The 13,431-nt window shown below is 29.9% G+C and overlaps 1 protein-coding gene across 2 annotated transcripts in view; it reads right to left on the bottom strand.

Annotated features, from left to right (window-relative positions):
* Positions 1-1,248: 1,248 nt before the first annotated feature.
* The window catches only part of LOC141460375 (uncharacterized), a 33,731-nt gene continuing 21,548 nt past the window's right edge, over positions 1,249-13,431 (bottom strand). The window contains exons 3-7 of one of the 2 annotated variants that reach the window (XR_012461925.1): positions 12,988-13,250; positions 12,777-12,913; positions 12,133-12,296; positions 3,604-11,444; positions 1,249-1,402 (exon numbers count right to left, since the gene is read on the bottom strand). Coding sequence is in view for 1 of the 2 variants with exons in the window: in XM_074140306.1 (XP_073996407.1) it covers positions 11,019-11,444; positions 12,133-12,296; positions 12,777-12,913; positions 12,988-13,250 (990 nt within the window). In the remaining variant the exon portion in view is untranslated. Of the gene's footprint in view, positions 1,403-3,063; positions 11,445-12,132; positions 12,297-12,776; positions 12,914-12,987; positions 13,251-13,431 lie in introns of those variants that run through there. The other variant, XM_074140306.1, reaches the window with a different exon arrangement.

Raw genomic sequence — 13,431 nt, 5'->3', positions numbered from 1 at the left:
TGTTGGTGCAAATCAATCTTATGCTCCTTTAATGAGAAAAAATTATGAGTGCAGTTTCTTAAAAAAAAAAACTAACTTCAACGCTTCTTTTGGTGTTTCATTCTGAAGGAAAAATCTTTTAATTTAAGTAGCTAATCTTACTAGCTTTGAACCGCGGCGAGAGTTATTTTCAGATAATTTATTTTACCAAACCAGATTAGACATATTTTTTAAACAAAAATATTTTTTTTAGCAATTGGCTCTTACAGAGTTATAAATGCAAGTCTAAAACAATTCCAGGAATGTCTACTCAATAAATCCGAAGTAAATCTAGGCACATGACTCTTCAATAAGTTTTAAAATTATAATTTCTTGGAACTTCAAGATTGTACTAAATATTTGTACATCGTCACTTTATAGTGATATCTAGAAAAAGCGCATCTTCTATTAAATTCTTTAGCAAGTGTACAAAAAATTACGTTAAACTCGAAAAAACCGTTCTTTACAGTTCAATTTTTGATCTGATCTGTTCTTTGTCGGAATTTCAACAGCACATTTGATACTCGTTGTTGTGTAGGGATTAGAACCGTACAATTTTTTTTTTTTTTTAAATGGTTTAGCTTCAAGAGCTTGACTTTATTTAATTTATTTTATTCTTAATAACAGAATAACAAGTGGCAAGACCTGGGATTAAACCTTCCTCCAAAAGTGTGCTTATAAATTAACCTGGTTAAAGATTTGAAATAGAAGAAAGTAGATTTATACGTGTGCAATAAGTACACGAACTTAAAATCATTTGAGCAAAAAAAAAAAATTGATTAATAAAAACTTTCCAATGACCGATGCTGACCGAAACCTGTCGCACATCTAAGCAAAAAACTAGCAATTATTCGTTTTTTAATTACATTGGATACACACATTCATTGAAAACTTTGTAAACGCCAAAATTTAATACTCTTACCTATTCATTCCAATTTAATTTTTCTCTAACTTCTAATATTTATACTGTTTCCAAAAGCATAAAAAAAAACCATTGTTTATACTTTGTAAGAATTAAGTATAGTTTTTGTATAGATAAATAAATAAATAATTCATAATATCATTCATTTGTAAATAAAATTAATTTTATTTGATGTTCTTAGATAGTAAATCAAGTCTGATTGTTGAAAAAAATTATAAAATATTTAACTACGAAGTAGTAACATATTTGCAGTTTTAAAAGTCATTTGAATGAACAATATTAAGAATTTGAAACTGCCCAGAAATAGGATTTTTATTATTATTACTAAAGCATATTTTTAAATTCATATTAGTTTTCCTACTTACGAACCAACTTTCATGTGGGAGGTACGCTGTGATTCGTTCCTAGACTTACTTTCATCAAATTTAACGATTACTTGTACCTTAAATCTTCTCTTGATGGCTGTAAAAATATGTAATCAATTATGTCACTCGCAATTGTAAACTAAGATCTATTTAGTTCATCAACTATCAATATTTTGCGCAGTGGAGAAAGCAACTCAAGCGTGGCCGGCCGAGGAGTTTTACTGCCCCATGCAATAGTAAATTTACCTTCTCGTTCTTATTCAGTCTTAACTCCAGAAACATTTAACATCTTAAAAATTTGAGATATTTGTTGATTTGACGATAGTTTTGTCCCATTCCCTAGAAATATGAAAAACAGAGTTTTTAAGCAATTTCTGCGTTCGGTAGCCGAGCTTTCCCGTATTTACTTCCGTAGGTTTTTTATTTATTTTTATTTTTCATTATTTTTTTTATTAGGGATCAATCCTAAAAGATATTTTGTTCAATCCTTGGGCGCACCGTATAAAACAAATAATTTATTTGTGCCTGTTCTGAAAGTACAACCTAAGCAAAACTGTAGTTTACAATACGTTTGTATTACGTAGACACAGATAAAAATCCAATTCTGTGAAGATCCATTTATAAAAGTTGCACAAATGCTTTAAAATAAATGTATATTGGAGGTACATAATAAAAACCCAATCAAGAAAAATGCAGCAACAGGACGATATAGCGATTACCTTAATCACAAGATTACTGTTCCACAAGTAGTCCCCCCACAATTTCATATCGTATTAGAGCCGCTAATGGAGACAGACATCGGTGAGGTAACGTTTGAAAAACACATTTAACATCTGTTTTAAGACCTACATCTTAGTAGAAACCGAAGTTCAAAATGAATACTTGTTGGAGCCCCTTAACCTTGTGATGTAATACGCCTGTAACTTAAGAAATAAACTTCTACTTTTTGTACATTATTTTCATATAATATTCCTACTAGAGTTTATGGCTCTAGGTTATAGGTTAGTTTACAAAGTATAACCTCCCCGCAAAATATTCTTACACTGCGTAAAATTACAACGATTTTTTTTTTACTTAAAAAATGATCACCGGAAGAGGAATGTTCATACATATATAAAAATTTATACTTGACTCATTGAAACCTAGCAATATTTCAACGACATTTATAGCTTTATTATTTCTTCTCTTTTATTATAAAAATTTTTATGAATTATTGGAAGATTGCAGTAATAAAAATATATTAAAATGGTTTTGTTTTTCTTTTATTTAGTTTACATTACGATTATTTACAACAGAATTTTGTCTGGTATTTTCAAATTGGAGAAATAACACTAATTCCTTTTTGGCTACTATATACACACACAATAAATTTATTGGTTTATTTAGTTTATTTTATATCTTATATTTCTGCCTGTTTCTCTCTCTCTCTCTATGTATATTTATATTTTGTAAAATATTATAAACATATACTCTAAAATCCATCAATAATGTAAGATGGTTAGGTTTCTTTTTTTTAGTCGGTTAAATATTGTTTTATTACATTATTTTTTTTTCGGTCAAAGCTAATTGATAACACAAGGGAAAATAACAGATATTTTCATTTAAACAAAAAATCTTTTTGTAGGTGTTTTTTAAAACAAAATGATTCCAAGTAATTAATTACTTGAAAAAAAAAAGATTCCTAATTGCATATTGACGGCAACGTAGCGAAATGATTATTTTTAAAGTTCTTTTTTATTTTTATAGCGATCTTTTATCTTGAATTATTCAGTAAAAATTGGGATAGAATGAATAAGCAAATGAGAATACTTCGTTTGTGTTGGACATTTCTAATTTTGAGAAATTAATTTAATTTATACCTTTCTATTTCTGATGTATGCGTTAGTTTCGAAGATAGCACTAAAAGGTAAACCCAAAAACGTGATTGGGTACATGTGGAAGTGGCAAGTGATATGATGGAAGAGTTCTCCAGCATTACTTTTTATTATAGATGTGTTACGCTTACTTTTTGACCTTATATTTTTTTATTTATGCTTTAAACTTTGCTTGGTTCTGCATTCAACAAACAAGAACACAATATATTTATTATTCTATGAGGTACGCGAAACGCAGCATTAAATGGAGGGTGGCTTTTTTATAAGCCATGAATGAGCCTAAACAGATCCGTAATGTTATCAACAACACTCTACGTCGACAATTTATAAAGAAAAATATCAACATTGATAGTCAATTTTAAACTAAAATCGCAACTTTTAGAAATCTTTAAAAAAAAAAAAAAGAAACAAAAGACATAATTACCAATTTCAATATGTAGACGACAAGCAAGATTGATTTCAGAAATTTTAGCAGATAATAAAATTTGTTTTTACTAACTGTTGGATAATTGTTTTTTTAACACTTAGACGATAGTTAACGTTATAACACTTTTTAATCTTCAATTTACTTTGTACAGTAGTGCCACCATTTCACACATATGTGCGAACCAATTTTTAAGTTTCAATAAATATCTTAAATAATATTGTCAATTATTTTTTTAAATATTTTAAAATCAATAATTGAATAGATAACACAAATTTTGTACTCAGTTTAATTTTACTTTCTTAACCGTTTCTGGGTGAACCTTGCTCTTTCGCTTCAAAATAACATTCTCCTCTTTATTTATGCCATCTATTTTTTTTTTTTTAATAAATTTTACTAATCAATAATTAGTAATAATAATAAATAAACAAATTATTTAAGGATGATTTAAGTTTAGTTCCTTGCGATTTGAAGTAAGGATAACTAGGATTTGATTGGTATAAAAAACCAATTTTTTTCCAGTCAAATAAATATTTACTTCCGAGAGTACGTTGGAATTCAATTTACCTAAACTTTTCATTTTCTGAGCTAGCTTCTTAAGTTTGATCGATGGAAGGTACCTTGAAAAGGAATACGATTTGGAGATTGCATGGAGGCTAGTAGTGATAATCCGGAGGCTATTCCTAGAGACATCCTGAAATAAGCAGCTTTGGAGCAGGAGAGTTCCCCACAGGTTCTTCTGGTCTACAAAAACGGGCAGAATGCCCTTGCAAACTCAGTCTGACCTTACACCGTTAGACCTTATACAATACATTAGGCTCAGAAAACAACTCCATAGGATTGGTACAATTTTATTCCGAGTATATATGCACATCAGATATGAAGAATTAGAGTATCCTGTATCCTGTTTGATTACGTTGTGTTTGTTGGTTTATGATAAAAAAAAAAACTTTCGCAGATCAAAGGAACTGAAGGCGCAAAAACGATAGGACCTTTACTTACGAAAAGGATGGTGTTCCCCTACTGGAACTGCAAGAAGGGATAGGTACAATTAGCCTGTCTGCTCGTTGAGCCTAGGGAACAGAATCCACACCTGGACCGAATCTAAGATCGCTACGTCACTGCAATTTCGCAATAATTTTTGTAATGTTCAAAACAAAACAAATTTAGTAATAACGTGACTGATCATAGATTTCCTTAAATTTTTTAGGTATCGTGTTTGCATTTTGTGTAAAACTTATTCAAAGAAAATATACTGCAACAATATGCTTTTATACACGTAATTAGTTCTGCAAAAGACCACTTTTTGGTCAGTTTAATGCTTACATAAATATTAACTTCATAATTTCGTGATTTTTTTTGACAAATACTTTTTAAAATTGTGTCTTTTAAGATGTCTTTCAAAGAAAGCGTTTATATTACTACTATACGTTGAAATAAAATTAAACATTTGATTTTCATTTATAATATAAGATTTAGACTTACTTTCCATTTTTGGCTTGTGCTTTTAAAACTGTTAAATAAATAATTGCAAAAATACAAAAATTTATGGCTATTACAAAATTTTCTGCTTGTTTATTAACTTTTATTAAGTATTCAAAAAGATTTTTAACATACCATTGTTCTGTCAATTATCAATTTGCCTTTTTTGGTTTTTATTTAACTTAGAAAAATATAGTTCAATGATTGTCCACAAGTTCAATGTTCAAAAGCACTCATGTCTCAAAGTTGTGCTGGTCTCAATTATACGAGTATCGTATGAACCTCTTCTCGATATTTACGTTTTTTTTTTTGTTTTTTTTCATTTTAATGTATGTTCATTTGTCTTATAAAGAAAAACATTTAAACCAAATATTTTAAATCGATCGTGTAAATGCAAAAAAATAAACTCAAGTTGAAAAAATCATTTTTTTTACACGTTCAACTTTATTTAATGTTAAACAATTCTACTTTTTTCGTCCGTAATATTTTAAATTGATTAAAATACAATTAAAGGAGTACAGCGCATTTACACAAAGAATAATTAAATACAACTCAGTTTTGTGCTGTACGTTTAACTTTTTTCATTTAATTATTCGTCAACAAATTATGAATAGCGCGAGCTCTTTGGGATTCCGCTAGAAGATAGCGAAAGTTTTTAAATTGCAGCTGAGTTGTTAGTGCATTTCATGCTGATTGATAAGGAAACGGTGGAGAAATGAATCCTCCCTGAGATTTTAAACTGTGAGAGAATGACTGAGCAGAGGTGTTCGCCGTTTAGCACAGTTTTTCTGCAATGGCGAGACGCAGAATAATAATAACTGTTGATTCCCCGTACCCAGTTTTCTGATATTACAAATTACTTGTTAATTCATTTTAAAGATTTGTAAAATACTTTTCTTTTTTTAAAGAATAGATCAGAAATGAAAACATTTTTTTAAAGTTCTTTTAATAAACTGTTTTGTAAAATCAACAACTTTTCTTGTAAAATAAAGAATTAGTGATTGTAATCATAAATTTTAGCAATTATTTTGCCTCACTAAACAACTTTTAATTTTTATATAGCAAACTTGTCTAAAAAATTCAAATCTACATACACACAATTTTGTTGACAGGTTAACATTTCAGATGACTAATCAAAAGTTTTTTCTAAAGATTTTCAATAAAATATATATTAGTTCACTTTATTTGTATCCATTTAATAACAAAATCTCCTTAACAAAAACTTACAGTTTAAAATGTTAAGTATAAGGGTTGATTAAACGCCAAAAGGTACACAAATCAGCAAGTACCCATCATTTCATTTATACTTCATTGATATGATTTAAGTAATTTTACTGCATTAACTTTTCCTTCACATTTTTAGAATTTATTAGATGTCACAGACCCTTATGCTGGCCATTTTCATCTACAAAATATTTGTTCTAGACTGTAGATTGTAATATCTATTTATCTATAATAATCAAACTATTAATTACAGGTTAAAAAGAAAAAAAAAATTAGGCTAAAGATTTCAAAAACTTTTTTAAAAAAAAGTTTACACCAACATACATTAATGATTTCATTTTATTTATTTTTATTTTAAAATAAAAATCGTCGGTTTAAGTTCATTCTTCGATTAAAGTAATTTTTATTTTATGAAGTAGTCAAACGTTTATAATAATAGGTAATAATTATCTGGCTTTATCGCAAATAATATAGTTTTCTTCAATTACATTCTCAATCTAGATGTTCTTCCCACAATGTTGTATATATGTAATATAAAATAAATAAGATTTGCATATTTTTAGGACAGCTAATTATTCCAGTATTTTACTATAAGTAAAATTAGGGGGACTAAATTAAATTACAATTGAGAAATGAATAATTATTGTTGAATAATCTACTTGTTATTAACTGTGTGTTATTTGTGCTCACGAATATTTCGGTAAGACGAATTCAAGACTGAAATATTGTTTTAAATCCTTCGTGATTCAAATTTAAACAGTGGCTGACTCTGACTTTGTCTTTTTCTACTTTAACATGCATGTATATGTGACTACTCAGAATAATTCAGAACTCATTTTATCATAATTATAACAAAAAAATATTATGAATGAACTGGCCAGCATAAGGGTCTGTGACATCTAATAAATTCTAAAAATGTGAAGGAAAAGTTAATGCAGTAAAATTACTTAAATCATATCAATGAAGTATAAATGAAATGATGGGTACTTGCTGATTTGTGTACCTTTTGGCGTTTAATCAACCCTTATACTTAACATTTTAAACTGTAAGTTTTTGTTAAGGAGATTTTTGTACCTTTTGGATAGATTTTTCTTTTTGTCTATTTTGCAAAGTTACATATCTGCTTTACAGATTTTTTTAAAATTTGGTATAAGCAATTCTATCATTATAACCTGATAAGGCGTTAAGTCGGAACCGTAACTACTGTAGAGATCTTTTTAAAGAACGATTATAATTGCGGTCCCCAAACCATCCTCAATAACAATTTTTTTGAGAAAGCGTTTTGAATAAAATAGGAAGGTATTTGTACGTAAATAGCAAAATTAAACTGCGATTTCAGTAATTCCTTTTAAGAGGAGCAAGAAAAATAAACTGCGATTACTGGACTTCTCCCTAAAAGGCAAAGATTTTGAATCGAACGACAATTCATTGATGTAAATCGGTTCACTCATTGATAATTTTAACGATTGCAGTACTTCCTGTTGGAAGGCGTAAGAGCATGATGGCACTTCACAGCCACGTAGAGGAGCTTTAATCACTTCTTCGTGCTAAATTTTATCAAAATCGGACTAAGCTTTATAGAAATATTGGTAATAATAGTTTTAGAAAGGGCCTTATTTGGGTAGGGCAAACTCCCCTCCTTATGAGGCATGGCGTCGAGACTTTTAAAGTACAAATCTGTACAAAATTTTGATTCGAATGACACTTTATTCAAGAAAATCGGTTCACGTCTCGATAATTTGAAAGATTGCTATACTTCCCCTTAACAAGTGTAAGAGCTGATCGCCGCTTTAATGTTACGTAGGGGAGCCCTAACCCTATCATCCTACCAAATTTTATCAAAATCGGGCCAAGATTTACAGAGAAATTAGAAATAATAATTTTGGAGGAGGCCTTACATAAAGGGGGCTAACTCCTCTCCCATTCGATGTACAGCGTCGAGACCCCCAAAAGGCACATCTACAAAAAATTCCGAATCGAATGACACCTCATTCATGAAAATCGGTTCACGCGTTTAGGCGGTACGCGGTTTACAAAAAAGGTAACAACAACAACAACAACAACAACAACAACAACAACAACAACAACAAGAAGAAGAAGAAGAAGAAGAACAACAACAATTTTTGAAAAAGCCGTTTTTGCTCATTTTCGGCAACTTTTTTCTCGAAATCTATTAGATCTATGTTGTTGCAAAAAAATTTCAGTTATAAAGGAGGGTTTGTCCTATAATTTAAAGAAAATTTGGGAATTTTATCTTTTATAGAAAAAGAGAAAAAAATTGTCAAAGTTGGGTGTTTTTCAACGTTACGCTTTTTCCTGCAGTTTTTGATGATCAACCCTTATACAACTGTCCTACCGGACAGTTTTAATATATCAATACTGTAAAAATGAATATTGGATAATTTTAATGAAAACATCCAGTTATTTTAGATAAATATTTTTGTTTCATTTTTCATAAAAGGATCTCTCTAAAATATGCGACATAACAATTTTTTTCATCTAGTATTAAGCGTAGCTAATTTTAATAAATTCTATTACACATTTTTTAATAGTTATTATTACTTGTTTATTAATTTCATTTGTTTTCTCTCTTCCTTTCATTATTTAAGAACTTTTTTAGGGCAAAAATATTACGATTTTTTTTGTTTTACTAAAAATTATCAAAATATAAAAATTGACATTTTTCTTTAAAATAGTTTTATTACATTTTTCTCTATTCATGTTCTAGTTTAAATTTAAATCAACTAAACTTTTATGTAAAAATATTTTTTTTTTAAATCTCTTCTTTGCCGCTATATTATTTATTTCAAATAACAAATGCTTGTGAAGAATTCATTTACTTATTAATTCATTTTTAGCAATTTTCTTAGTTTTAACTATTTATATTTTTATAATTGAAAGGCAATTACTTGAAAACAATTTTTTGAAAACAGTGGCATTAGTTTTTTTTCAGATTTCGTAAATGCAATAAAATATTTATTTTTAAAGTTTTAAGTTTTTTCGATTCTAAATTTGTTATTGAGTTTTATGTTACTTTTGTAGTTTTAAATTGCGACCCTCATCATTTAAAAGCGCTTGATAGATTAAAACATTTAATTAATTAGGGCTCCTTCTTTCGGTTTAAACTCCAGTAACTCTGTTGTAATATCTATATCAGATCTTAAACTTTCAATCACTTTTTACTTTGAAGTATCTAAGGAGAGTTGTACTTTTCTTCACAAGATGCCACATTTTTTAGCGTGAAAACTGATGTAAAAGACATTAGCCAATTGGAATGGCAGAGGAATTTCGCAATTAATGTTTAAAAGATTAAAGTTAAATGCGTATTTCGGATTCTGAGCAGGCCAACTCAATGCGCGACTGAGCTTTTTCATTCAAATTTTTCACAAGAAATCAAGTAAAAAAACTTGGGTTACCGAATTCGAAATTGACCTTAAACAAGAGTTTAGCCCTAAGCCAATTTAGAGCAGCCGTCTTTATTACATGAAATAGAAAACCTTAACGAATGCAACTCAGTAGATAAAATTAGACTAATTTTTATGCATCTTGACGTTCACTTACTATCAAAGGCTTGAATATACAGGTTGAGTAGATACATTACATTTTCGAAACTTAAAAACAAAATAAAAAAACCTAGAAGCTTTTAGTATAAGTTTTTTTAAAAGGGTACAGTTCCATTCGTTTAATTTCTCATAATAGAAATGAAAACTACTTTTTGTATTAGAACTACATACGCAGTTCTTTTACTGCATCCACCTACACCGACTTCGTCGCGCGAGTGCCTGGTTCGATAATATGTGGAGATGCCCGACTTTCGACTAGCCTTGAGAAAGCAGAAATTGAAAATACATCCAAATGCCCTGTTAGCGCGTTGTCACGGACTCAACGTTGCACGAAGATTCCACTGCTTCATTCGTTTTAATTTTTCGCAAGGACTTTCTTAAATATTGTAATTAGTAATAATAATAATAATAATAATAAAATAGCACAACTAATTAATTAGAAAGAGTATACAAAACAAAAACCTTTTTTTTGTTATTTAATATCTAAAGGGTCAAATTAAAATAAAATATTTCTAAAACAAACTGCATTAAAATAATTCAAAAAGTTAACTACAAACAAAATGTATGTTACAGAAATTCCATTATCATTCTGAAAATTATAAAAAAACTAACTAGCTGGAAGAAAATATATATTTCACCATTATGGAAGACTTAATTCAGTGGCAGCACACTGACTTTATTAGCCCAACAGAAATGATTGTTGGTGAAATAATCCCCACTACCTTACCCGACAGATAAAACTTATGAAATAATATAAACTACAATCTTAAGTTTGGGAGTTGGTCATAACTCTAGTCTGGTTACTGAAACTAGTTTTAAATACCATATGTACGCAATTTATTATTTGTAAATAGATTTTCACTTTACTGAATTGACTAAATTTTATGATCAAGATTCATGGAATTTCTATACATACATTTTCTTCTTTGGAAATCATTTTGGAGCTTTATAAATCCCAATTTATTGACGAGCATACCTATTATATTTGTATTATTCATTTACCCTTTCCTGACCAAACGCTTGGAGCGGGTAAAATATGACTTTTGTTCTACCTGATGTTAGTAAGAAGTGTCGTCTATTACAAACAGAGAGCAAGGTCACAGATCTAAAGCTCTCCAAACAACTTACTCTACCCCTTGCTATTTCTCATTCGTTCTTGAGATCTGAAGGACAAAGTACCAATTCTTTATTGTCTTCTTGATCCTGTGCATTGTTAGATATCAAAGGAGAATTAAGGGAAGTATTAGAGGCTTGTGCTGGGGGCGGTGGATATAGATCGTCGTCGATATCAAGTAAACCGCCTCCTCCTATGTTAGCTCTATCAGTTTCCCCACCGCTGGGTCGTTCCTCTTCACCAACTGGAGAATCCAGTGAATCTCCAAAAGTGAGTGTTGAAGTAAGCCTGGCCAATCTCTCAGCGCCACCACTTCCACTGGCTGCACCACCTCCGTTTGTAGACCGATCAAAAAGCGCCAAACTCTGATCAAGATTGTAGGAGTCATCACTGCTAAAACTGGCACTATCTTTTGCCGCTGCTGAACTTGCTTCTCCTCTTTTGACGGTCGATCCGCCCTATAAAATAAATTCAACTCATTACTTAAAACATAACACTCACATGACAATAATCCTCAAGATTCGAATTCTCACTAAAGTTAATTGGATTTAAAGACCATCGTAATAAAAACATTTTTAAGGAATAGGCGATGTTACAAACCATGCTTTTAAATCTGTCCTCATAAAAAGAAGTGTTCTCTGGTCAAACAGTACGTGGAAGTTAAAAATAAATAAGTTGAATATAAAAATAAGTAGCACTTCTGCTCGACCGATTGTATTCAAACTCGAAATTTTAATGATTTTAATGAATTTTTACATAATTCTTACTGTACTACTATTACCTAGGTGATAACACTTATAACACTTATATTAGAGATAAAAATAAACACTTCAACACAGAATTTAAAGAAAATATTTCGAGTAAGATGTATGAAAAATCGTTTGGGTAAATTGTCCGGTTGATTTATTTATTTTGCCTTTTATTCGAAATAAAAGAAATATCAAATTTGAACTTTCTACGATTTTTTGTTCTTGATTTACGTAACACAAAGCATACATTTGCAGGCTAATTTTTGTTCTCACAAGGTTATTTGTTCTCAAAACATCAGTCCCGGAAAAAAAAATAAATAAATAAAGTTAAGAATTAAGAGAAAGTAAAAACCTTAAAACTTGCTACTTTTAATTTTAGAAATACATATTTTATTACTTTTTGTGCATTATCGTGTAGCGGCTTCAGTTCAATAAGATTGCCTTCCCGAACTGGTGATCTTTCTTCTGAAGAAGGTACCATAATCTTGGGTATTTCTCGTCCATCTGATGTGGATGCTACAGCTGGCAAAATGGACACCCGTTTTTTTGTTTTTTTATTAGCTGAAAGAAGAAAGAAAATAACTAACTTTGCAAAGAAAATAACAGAGCAGTAGTAAACATTCTAGATATGCCTTCAATGGCAATGTTTCATCGTTCTTCTCTTGAGCCTCTGAGAGGATCGCTAACATTTATCTACAGTACATTCATAAGATTCTTATAAAAAATATTTAAAGAGTAGCGCTTGGCTCAATTTCGGATACGAAATATCCCGGATCAGAATTCGAAGACAAATTGATGGAATTAAATAAAAGATTCAAGAGTGATTTCTGCTTACCAAAAAAGGAATTTGGTTCAGTGGGTTAAATGTTAAATTTCTTACCATTCATAATCTGCAGCACTTGTAAGTATAGTTATAGAACAAAAAAAAAATCAGATATGGCAGTAGTATTCATCCGTTGCTTCACTTCTGAAGCTGAGTTTAATTTTTTAAGTTTTTATTTATATTTTTACAACCTATAATAATTTAAAAAATATACTGACCAGACTGATCCATTAGAAGGAAATCTTCTGCAGTTCTGGCGTTAAATGGCAGATGGCGATAATAATCATTCTTATCAAAATGCCTATTAAGTTCGGCTGAAATGTGCCTTTTTTTCTTTCTTTGTCTGAATTTACGCCTGTATAATAATCGCATAATATTAAACAAATGTTTAAGCCCAAAAATGAAAAACAAAATGAAGATGTTTCTAACCTAATACAACTTGTAGGACAAACACATAGAAAAATTCTGAGCAAACAGCAAAGCAGCCCTCCAGCAATAAGGGTTGGTCCAATCAGCCTCAATTCCAACGTTTTGAAGCCTTTCTCGCCAGTACCTACGAACGCTATAACCAACCCTATGGCAGTTGTACCCAGTCCCACGTAGAGCAGAGCATTCGCCGCTGCACTCTGATGATACAAGCCGGGGAAATCATCTTCTTCACTACTGCTACCGCCGTATGAAGAATCGTGGATCTAAAATCATTTATTTATATTAATCTCTAGTAAGGGAGACAAAGAGAAAATAAATATATACTTGTATTGTACAAATATTTGTAAGAACTAATATTAAATAGAACATGCTATTAAATTTTCTTGATCTCACTTCCCCACACCCTAAAAGCAAGTATTAAAAAGATTGAAATAAAATAAAAGA

Source organism: Rhodnius prolixus, unplaced genomic scaffold (assembly GCF_049639745.1).
Source record: "Rhodnius prolixus isolate KJV_2025 unplaced genomic scaffold, Rpr scaffold_6, whole genome shotgun sequence".
Lineage (NCBI taxonomy): Eukaryota > Metazoa > Arthropoda > Insecta > Hemiptera > Reduviidae > Rhodnius > Rhodnius prolixus.
Note: the sequence above shows the minus strand (reverse complement) of the source record. Positions and strands in the feature narration are given on the sequence as shown.